The sequence below is a fragment of the Callorhinus ursinus genome, unplaced genomic scaffold (genome assembly GCF_003265705.2).
Source record: "Callorhinus ursinus isolate GAN/ISIS: 27379988/994484 unplaced genomic scaffold, GSC_fseal_2.0 scaffold2, whole genome shotgun sequence".
NCBI lineage: Eukaryota > Metazoa > Chordata > Mammalia > Carnivora > Otariidae > Callorhinus > Callorhinus ursinus.
In genome coordinates, this window is record NW_027397064.1 from 52,248,033 (window position 1) to 52,259,170 (window position 11,138).

Below are 11,138 nucleotides of genomic sequence, written 5' to 3' on the forward strand. Positions count from 1 at the left end.
AATATCTCTTGTGCATAATTCGACTTTTAATGGGAATCTTGCAGAAGACTTACTTGAATAGGAATAGACCATGTTTTCCACTACTGAGTGTATATCTAAGATGGTTAAGGTGGTAAATTTCATATTATGTGGGTTTTTTTTTTTACCACAATAAAAAAAAAGAACTTGATCAGTGTTTTCTGATGTTCAGAAGAAGTCATGTTCCCTTAGATAACTTTTGTTATCTCTTGAAAAAAAAATACAACAAAAACTACAATTATTATGTTAATTATAATTGTATCTACATATATTTCAAAAGAAGAGTCTATATGTAAGACATTATTCAGTCTATAGACAGTGCTTGTGTGGAAAGGTATATTCCTTTGGAAGGCAGTAGCCTGTAGCATCAAAAGTAGGGTCATTATAATCAGAGGTTGGATTTGAATCTTGGCTCCACTGTGTGACCTTGGGCAAATATAAGATTTTTCTGGTTCTCTGTGCTTCATGAGTAAAGTTAAGGATAGTGTTGTGTTTAATCTTAGAATGTATGTTTCACGAGGGCAGGGACTCTGTCTTAGTACCTAGAACCTCATGTCTAAAAAGGCAGTAGCTACTGGAAAGTACCATCCTTGGCAGCAAGGGTGTATCCTTGTCCTAAATAGCTTCGTAGATAGTGTATACTCAATAAGCGATTGCTAATTGGACAAAAGAATGATTGTCAAATGACTAATACCAGTCAGGATCTTGTTAGATCACACACACCAGCACCTAGCACAGTGTTCATCATGCAGTAACCCCCAGTCAGTTAACTCTTATACTCTTTAATAAGGGCACGCTTCCCAGATATTCCCACCCCCCCCAACATCAGGAGTCCAGTCTTAGTAGAATGAGACAAAATGTTTGCAGCCATTTCAAGCCAATTATGATTGTAAATTTACCTCAGATAGGGTAAATCAACTTTATCCCAAATGAAAGTCACTCTCATTTGCATGGCCTTTTTGTACAACCACCAAAGGGAAATTCTTAGAGCTTGGTCTTCTCACAGCATTCCTAGCAAGTGTGGGGTTTTTTTTTTTTTTAATTATTATTACTCTTCTTCCATTAGTTTATGACTTAGTCTCTGCATTGCCATGAGCCATTTTCCTAAACAAGTTAGTATTTCAATTGGCTTTCTATGACTTGATTTCCTCCTCTTAGATAGAGATGTTGATCTAGAAACCAGATGAACCTATTTGATTTTTATGAGCATAATTAAAAGATATTATGTATGTAAAGTACCTATAGGCATGGGTGGCAAGTGACTAGTGCTCAATATACTAATTTTAGTATAGCCATAGAGGGAAATTATATAAACATAAAAAGTCTGGTGTTGGGTGACCAACATAGACAAACACCATAGACTTTGTGACTTCAAAGCATAGAGTTTGTTTGGGGCACCTGGGTGGCTCAGTCATTAGGCGTCTGCCTTTGGCTCAGGTCATGGTCCCAGGGTCCTGGGGTTGAGCCCCACATCAGGCTCCCTGCTTGGCCAGAAGCCGGCTTCTCCCTCTCCCACTCCCCCTGCTTGTGTTCCCTCCCTCTGTGTCTCTCTGTCAAATAAATAAATAAAATCTTAAAAAAAAAAAAAAGCACAGAGTTGGAGAAATGCTAAATATCAAGAAATAGGGACTGATTTGATAATATTCTGCTAACACAGTAAAGAAAAATGCATTTTAATATCAAATTCACAGAAATCACACTAAATAATTTATCCTTTCATTGAATTTTTAGAGGAAATTTTCCAAATCAATATACATATAAATGATTGTCTTAAAACAGTAGTCTTTATATAGTGCTTTTTAGTTTATAAATATAGTAAAGTGCCCTTTTAAAAGCTTACCAAAGCTTTCATGCCCCTGCAACTGAAGGTATTTATACAACTTCCTCTGACCAGGTACTACCCTAGCAGACTAAATTCAGCCCTGCCGTCTACAAACTGGAAAAAAATTATGAGTCTTCAGAAACCCCAGTCACATGTTTTTGGAACTCAACATTCGCTTAAGTGTGGAACTTGGTTGGCCTTGAGCATTGTGGTGGGGCTTTTATGAGAAAGTGTTGCCTGTGGAAGGTCTCTGGTGCCACCTACTGGTGGAAAAGCAATTTGGAAAAGTAGAATTTTAAAAACTTGTACTAAAATTAGATTTTGCTAATGTTTATTCTACGGATAATCAGTGTCGTTTGGAGGCTTACTGAGGAACAGCTAGCTAAATGAAATGATAAATAATTAGTCTAGCAATGATGGATGCCCATTGTTCATTTAAGTATCTCTTCAGTTGTATTCTACCCATGTCAGTGTTCCTGCTATTGAAACATTATGACATTAGCTGCTAGAGCTGGGAGGACCTTGGTGGAGCTCAGGGTGTGGGCAAGGAGATGCTCGCACATGCACAACTAGATCACAAGGTTGTAAGTACTGTAACCGCCCATGTACTCAGTGCTGTTTGTTTGCAAGACAGAGAGAGAGGAGCATGGACTGGGCATCGAAGAATCAATTCCTGAATCATTGAACACAGTGGCCTTCTAGGAAGAGAATGATATTTACAAGTCATAAAAGCCTGCAAGAGTACTTCATGTGCTGGAAATGACAAGTGGCTTGAGTATGGTTGGAAAGTGATATAATAAGTGGAGGAGAAGGCCAGAAAAGAAGGCCAGGGCCAGATCCTAAAGGGTTTGGTATTCTGTGCTTAGGATTTTAGATTTTATCTTGTTTGCACTGAGGAGCCACTGAAGGATTTTTAAGCCTCTGGGTAACATGATCAGGTTTGCTTTTCAGAAACAATACTGTGATAGTGAAAAGAGGAATGGACAGATGTAGGAGGTGAGACCTGGTAAGGATCAAGGGAGAGGCCATCCTGATAGGCTTGGAAAGTGCTGACAAGGCCCTCAGCTGGGGGAGTCAGTGGGAGATTGTGGGAGAATGCAAGATGGTGGAATGAAAGGAATTTAGGGACCAAATATAATGGAGTGGTGGAATGGGGAGCAGGAAGAGTGGGGTGGCCTCACAGAAGCCAGAAGAGGTCAGTGACCAACACAGATAGTGGCAGCAGTGTCAGAAGCACCAAGTGCATTACTGAGAGAGGTCTCACCTTTTAGCTCATTTATTGTTGGCAGTGCCAACAATGTAGCCTGTCCTAGGGCTACATTCCATTCACCAAAGGAAGAAAGAATATGCTGAGAACCCCGTAAAGGGTGGATAAACTCTTTGTCATTCCATTTCCATTGAGGTATACCAGACAAACTAAATGGTTGTAGAATGATTGTTAAATTCCATGTGATGGTGTTATCTATTATATTACATGGCCCGGTCTTGGGGCAAATTATTAAAGGCACTGCTGATCCCTTGGAGGGGGTGGGGGTAAAACAGTCTTGCTTTAATGACTGACTTGTGCCAGTAGTTTACAAAGCCCTTCCCATGTGTAAGTCATTTAATTCACACAATTCTTTTTTTTTTTTTTTCCAATGAGGAGCTCATGAATTATTATGCATCTCATTTTACAAATGAGAAGACTGGATCAGAGAGATTAAATGATGGGTCTAAGGTCACACAGCTGGGAAATTGTGGTATCAGGGTTCCATTTTCTATTTTACCTTGCTGCCTAAGGAAGTGATTTGTGCCTTTAAAAGGAGAACCTGTAGTTGATAAGCAACTATCATCATGGGCAGGAGGGGAACCTTCCCAAACCAATATTTGTGCTAAAATGCAAAAAATGCTAGCAGAATGGGCTACTAGAGAATCCCCTTATGGGTGGTATTGAGATAAGGAAGTGATATAGTGATCACACTCCGAAAACAAGAAGTCTTTTAAAACTTGTGACTAAATTTAAATCCACTCTTGACTTACAGGGTGATTGTTTCAATGGAGGTATAATATTTTTTTTCAAGTTCACTCCACCTTAAACTCTAACAACATAATGTTATTTTATCTTTGCTTTGGGGGTTATTTTCTACCATTAAAAGATGATTCAACTCTTTATGTGAAAAGAGCTAGTTTTATTATTATTTATTACTGCCACTTTGATAAAAGCCAAATATATCTAAGATGCCCAAATTCCATGACTCTTTCAGTTTTAAAAATTATTTTTTGCTATGCTAAGACCTTTCAATGCTTGTTCATTGGTAACGAAACTATAGAAATTTTTTCTTCAGCCTATAGGGTGTCTGTTTTAGACTTCTAGGAATGTTGATCTTCTCAGCTCTCTTTCTGATTGATTTTTCTGCCCCCCCCGAAGTACAGATTTCCCTTACTTCCTGTCCCAGTAGGCGACCACAATCCTAGATCAAACCCATCACGATGACTGTTCGTTAGGATGATCTTTTTCTCAAGGTCACTGACTATATCAAAACCTTGTCCCTGTTTCCACAACATGACCTGCAAGTGGTTAAAAAGAATATAACTAAAATTGTAAAATTTCAAACACTACAACCAGCCTCTAAGCTGGATTTTTCTAGAATCATGTTTCTTTTTGAAGATGAAAAGAAATCTTGTGAGAGCAGTTGTGGCATGCCCAAAAATAGAAATATAATATTATGAAGATAAATATGAAATGTAGTCACCAATATAATCAATATTGTGTTTGCAGGTAAAAATATCCACCACTTTTTTGTGATTTAAATATCTTTTTTTTTCCTTTTGTGATGCAGATCTAAAAGTGTCTTGGTACAGTAAAGACAAGAAAATCAAGCCATCTAGGTTCTTTAGAATGACTCAGTTTGAAGACACTTACCAACTGGAAATTGCTGAAGCTTATCCAGAAGATGAAGGAACTTATACTTTTGTTGCTAATAATGCTGTAGGTCAAGTATCAAGCACAGCCAACTTGAGACTGGCAGGTACAGTAAACAACCTTAAGAACCACATTTAAATATGGCTCTAATCTCACAATGTCAGTAACAATCACTAAAGATTCCATGTAAACCATCGTTGGCCCTACCATTCTCTTTTAATGCAACTAATTGTTTCCATGTTATATGCTACATTCTCACTTTCCATTTATCCCATGTCATTATGAATCACAAACCATCATTTCTCATTTTGCCCTGCTTTGTCTTTATAATGTTTTGTTATGTATTGCTCTCCTCACCAGCTTTCATGCTTTCTGATCAGCATGTATCAGAATAGAGAGAAACATGCTAAAGAAATAGGTAGATTTGTTTTCTCATTTAGCTAGGATGAAAATTTTTTTTAACATGCTGTAAGGTAAGCATTATTATCCCCCCACTGTCTTGACACAATTCTGAATTTACAGAAGCTACAGAGGATGATTTCAGGTCTGTATACCAGCTAGGTGTATTCACCGTCATTCAAAGAATGCCTGAAGGTTGAGAGGCCCGGTCCTAAGATGGTTTAGCATTTCTGATACTTGGGGCTTTTAAACTGCCATCAGAAACACTTCCTTATTAGTGGAGGGCACTTTGTTTCAAAACAAGATCACAATATTTTTATACAGTCAGACTATTTTTGCTGAGCTAATTTAGTCTATGTATTGTTAACTATGTACAAATACGGATTGAGGACAACTTTGGTTTTTCCCTTAATTTTAAACACTTACTATAATAATCAGATATTTTCTTAATAATCAATTTAAAATGACTTACAACATAGAAAACGTGATTTTATAACCAGAGGGGAAAAAAATAAAAACAAAAAACAGGAATACCTAAACCAAACTGTGTACTTCTCTACTGCCTTCACGAACAATACAGTGAACTTTCTTAGACTATTCATGCCTTGACTTGTTTGCCTGGAAAGTGGAAGTGAACATGTGTGACTTGGAACCAACCTACATTGACGAGACATTAGGATTGGACTGGATTCTAGTCCACCATTGAAATTTGCAACATATCTGTAGACAACTCCAAATGAGTTCTGGTTTCAATGCAGGGTAAGACATTAAAGGTTGGCATGCTTCTTTTCAGGATTTAGCAAATTTGAAGAAGTTACATCAGACTCCCAGTGGCATGTTTCTTCATCAGTTTCATTTAAGAAGGAGTCCCTTGGCCAAAAGCCCATCTTCATCCAGCCTCTGTCAAGCCTCAGGGTGCACAGCGGGGAGACAGTCAGATTTCATGCAAGGGTTTCTGGCATTCCCAAGCCAGAAATCCAGTGGTTTCATAACCAGCAGCCAATTCTACCAACAAAAGATGTAGTTTTCCATTTTGAGGAGTCCACAGGCATGGCTTTAATGTTTATAGTTGATGCTTATTCAGAGCATGCTGGGCAGTACTCTTGCAGAGCCTCCAATAGTGCTGGGGAAGCCTCTTGCGCAGCTGCACTCACAGTGACTCCAAAAGGTAAAGCTCATCTTGCTTTAAACATTTGGATTTGCTTCATACCTCCTACTCCCACTGTTACTAATGAGAGTCTCTGCTGTTTGTCTCATTGCATAGTGTGGTCGGTCTGTAACTTACTAATAAAGTAACACCCAGCAGGTCCTCTTAAATTCTCAATTTTGGGTTAACCTATATGGTTTAAATCTCTCTGAAGTATATAATCTGTGCATTACATTAGTAAGTATTTTTTTAGGCATCAATTTTGCTTGATGTTTTTACTTCTCTAAACAGCGTTTCATCATTGGATTACCAATGATCCATTTGCCGTATATTGTTGATACAGTATATGGAAGAAGGGGGACAAATGGTACTCCCGGGGAGGGGGGGTAAGAGAGAGACAGAGAAAGAGAGACTGTGTCACTCTGGTTAGCTGCAGTGACAACAGAAGGAAGGACCCAGATACTCTATGGCATCCACATGAGCCTTCATCATCCATTCATCGCTGGATCACTGGGAATAAACGTTCTTTGTGTGATGTGACATCCTAGAGCACACTGCATCTGGCATGCTGCTTCCAAGTGACAATGATGTCTTTCATCTTCATCTTCCATGCCATTGTCTGTTACTAACCCAGCCAAATGACAAAGCTTAGATCTTAATATTCTTTTCTTTTTCTTGTCACTTGATTATACAGTGCGAGCCCTAGCTAGGCAGAGTTCTGGGAAAGATGTAAGAAAGTCCACCAAGTCCCAGGCAGTGACAGATTCCTCTTTCACAAAGCAGGAGAGCAAAATATCCCAAAACGAAATTAAGTCATTTCAAGGATCATCCTATGAATACGAATCACAGGTTTTTGAAAGTATATCTCAAGGTTCCGCCCACACAGCTGCATCGGTTCAAAATGTAGAGTTGCGCCATACCGCGTCCCTTTCACAAATTGCAGAGAACACTGAGTTCTCTGCGAACTGGGCCGAAGAGGCGGTGGGCGAGGCCCCACGGATTCTCCTGCCGCTTCAGGACCTCTCTGTGAAGTGCGGTGACACGGCTCAATTCCTCTGTGTTTTACAAGATGAATCTTCTGTTGATGTAACCTGGACTCATGAAGGCGTAAAGATAGAGGACTCCGAAAGAGTGAAGTGGTCACAAAATGGAAATACTCAGTTTCTTATCATATGTCACGTTCAGCCGGTAGACCAGGGATTGTACAGCTGCGTTGTACACAGTGACTATGGAGAGGAGACCACGTCGGCAGTCCTAAACATAGAAGGTGCTTCTTTGGTTTTTAGCTCTGACTTGCTTCATTTCATCCTCATCGCTCTATGCAGCTTTTCTGCCACGCAGATCGAATCCGTGAATATGTTAATTAGCATATCCCTAACTTAGCACTCTGTTGATAAAGGACTTCTGAAAGGCAGCCTGGTCATTGGCCAAACCTGTGACGAACATTTAACTTTCCAGTCTAGCTAGATTCAAGGAGGTTTAACTCTCAAATCTCGTTTCAGAAGGTTATGATTTATTTCATATGTGCTGCTTTTTCTAGTACTTACCAATGAGCCACCTATGAAGTATACTGAAGAAGGTCAAAATGTTAGAGTTCATCAAGTATTAATTATTTATTATTGTGCCTAATACTGTACCAAGTTTAAATTTAATTATTTTAATAGGAGGCTCAAAATTTCTCATTTCTGCCCTTTGCTTGCAGATCTGGAAGTTCTAGATGCTTATTAAGGAAATTATGAAAATAGCAAAATTGGACACTGAAAATAATAGGGTTCTGTCTGGACCAAAATTAGGAGTCTGTAGATATTTCTCAATAGATGATATTGCTTTACAGTCTCAGATCCCCCTGGAATCATAGAATTCTCTCATGGCAAGATTATTATTTTTGTTGTTATCATGCTCAATTTGCCCACATGTCTGGAAGGTCCTGAATAAATCTGTCTTGGAAGAGATAAGTTCTTCCTTTTATCCATGGACTTCCTCTTAGATACTAATGAAAAGAGGAAAGTTATTCTTCAGGTGCTAGAATCCCATGCTATATGTCGATAAGTAAAGGATCTTCACTGAGTCCCATGGAAGAAGTTCCAGCATCTCCAAGGGGTCCATGGAGAACTGTGACCTCAAGGTCTTTCCTGATCTGTCCATACCATTTTTAAGATGTTAGAGATGAGCAGGTTATAGTACAGAGCCATGTGACTGCCATCTTGGCTCTGAATTTTGAAATAGGTTCATACATCATTTAATATATCTGTAATCCTCACTCACCCACAGGAGTCTTTTTTTTTCTTAATCTGACATTTTGTTCTGTAGCTATTTCTGATAATATTTTCATAGTCCTCAAAGGGAATATCTCAAGAACTGAGGTCTAGTTATGCAAATGAAATGGAAAATTCTACCATCCAGAGAGCTGACCCTCAATTTCACCATAGCTGCTGGCTAGTGCAATAATCACACAGAGTGACTATTTATCTGGAGGTGATGCGGGTGACAACTGGCATGGGTTCTCCAGCTATATAATTGGGAGTTGGCTGTGTTGTGGAGGTAGGAGAAATGTAGGTCTTTCAACTTGCTTCCTAAGGAACCTAGGGCCACATTACATGCTTGATCATCATGTTGCCAGAGTGGATTTGAGCTGGACATTTTTGCCACAGGGTTTCCAGTTCACTCGGTTCTAATTGAATACAGTATTAAAGTGTTCTTGGAGCATGAGCATTTTTCTTTTGGAAAGTCCAGACTGCCTCTCATACTTAAGAATGAAGTTGAAAGATAAGCCACTTTTAAGTGTTTGAAGAATGAAGGATCAGGCACAGTTGTCTAATCATGAAACATAAAAGACCAGTCTTCATATGTTCCTCTTTTACTTTGGCCTTATAACTTTATTTAGGCTGCACAGTTATCCATGAAGATCAAGTAGGAATATAAAACCCCGTAAGTCTGTTTGAGTAGAGTTCTTCTGTGAATAGTAAGCACAGATATATCATATATTAGTTTGGGGACTAACATGCTGCTTTCCTTCTCATCCTAATGACATGTCATCTTCTCTAAATTCAGCATGTGTTTTACTCTTACAAACACAGCTAATTTATTCCTTTTCCTAACTTTATTCTCACCTAGCAAAAGAATCGCAAACCAGAGCAGTTACAAAAATTGCCCTTGGTTCAGACATTAAAAATATTAAAACACTCAAAGAGGCACAAATTAAAACAAGCCACGAAGTAAAGAGAGAATCATCAAAGAAAACATCAAGTTTGTCATTCACTTCGTGCCAAAGCCTGCAAGGAACAGAGAAGCCAGGGAGTCCAGCACACGCACGTGGTGCCACACAGATGGATGGAAGACTGAGCGGGAACCAGGGCCCCCACCTTGTTCAGCAAGCTGCCCCAGAAATGATTGTGTCTAAAGCCTGTGCCTTTTCCCTATATAATAAAAGCCATTTTGAGTTGAGGGTTCTTTGTTTTGCTCCTTAATATGTCATCAGACTTTGTGTAGTTTAAAGTTTTAAAGGTGGTTCAAATCAAAGGACTACTTACTAGCAGGAAACATTTAATCCTGCAGGAAAACCTGAGAATAGCCCTCGGCAAAAAGCGGCAAGTTAGAAAATGCATGTTCCTTCTCAATGTGACTCCGTCTCTTAGTCTCTTAGTGTTCAGTTGATAGGACGTTAAAAAAAAAAAAAGAATATTCCTATAGTTTGTGGATTGCTTTTTTGAATGCATGTAAAGGCATGGGGAATTATGGAACTAAAAGTAGAAATTTCACAGAGAACGTAAAATAAATATGTTTTTTTCAATCTTTCTGCCAACATTGTCATGTACTTTAGCAGCTCATTGATTTGTTTGGCATGGATTTGGGGGATGCATTTGGGGGATGTAGTTTTCCATTACCAGAATAAAGAGAAAATTGTAATTGTATGAATATACGTATCAAGGCAGAAAGTATATGGAATTAATCATTAAAATCTCCATATATGTTTTTCCATTTTAGCCCCAGAATCCATTTTGTACGGGAGGATTGAAGAGCAGATTGAGGTGGAGATGAAAGGTATTGTTCTATTGGATGTGAGATTTAAGTAGAAATTCTGAAGGATTAATAGAATCCTTGAGCTGCCTACTTTCTCTTAGTAATATTGAGAAAAATGACATAGATGTATAAATATATCTCTTAGAGTATATATTACTATGTCGCATGCCTCATTTAATATGCTGATGGTTACATGCATTTCACGGTAATTTGTTTGATGGTAATTTAAAATTTTGTATTTAAAATGTATCAGCCACATTCAACTTCGTGTTTGCAGCCATTTTCAAAAGCGCGTACCAGAAAAAGTTGTCATCTTAATGCATGAAATCAAGAAGTAGAAGTTTGTTTTCAAAATCACAGTGAATTAAATTGAACAGTGGGCAATAACCTAGCTGTCATTCTCAGAATGCAATGTCATGAATGAATTATGATTGAAATGCTACTTTATTTAGGGTGTGTGAAAATGTTACATTCCCATTCCGGTGTACACTTCATGCACATTCATCATTTTAACATTGATATGTCTCTTACACTGGCTTGCAGATAAGCTGCCTTACATGATCTGTATTGCCTGCTTTCCTTTGCATAACACTGTGACTTCATGGCTGTATTAGTTCGAATAAACGCCTTCTCATTTTATTTTAGCTAATTATTTATGGTTATAGTTCTTATATTTTTAAATGGTTAATTCTCAAAAATATAATAATTTAATCTGCAATCAAAAGGATCAGAAAGGGCGTTTATTCCACTCTCTGCAAGTCAGGTAAGATTTTCCTCTTAGCCATCAAAAGAACAAAGTTTTCCTGCTCTCAAAACAAACATGCACAGGA

At 38.3% G+C, this 11,138-nt stretch overlaps 1 protein-coding gene across 2 annotated transcripts in view; it reads left to right on the forward strand.

Annotated features, from left to right (window-relative positions):
* The window catches only part of TTN (titin), a 267,591-nt gene that overhangs the window by 43,062 nt on the left and 213,391 nt on the right, over positions 1-11,138 (forward strand). For both annotated transcript variants that reach the window (XM_073881860.1, XM_073881857.1), the window contains exons 44-45: positions 4,660-4,848; positions 10,273-10,329. In XM_073881860.1, coding sequence (XP_073737961.1) covers positions 4,660-4,848; positions 10,273-10,329 — 246 coding nt within the window. The remainder of the gene's footprint in view (positions 1-4,659; positions 4,849-10,272; positions 10,330-11,138) is intronic.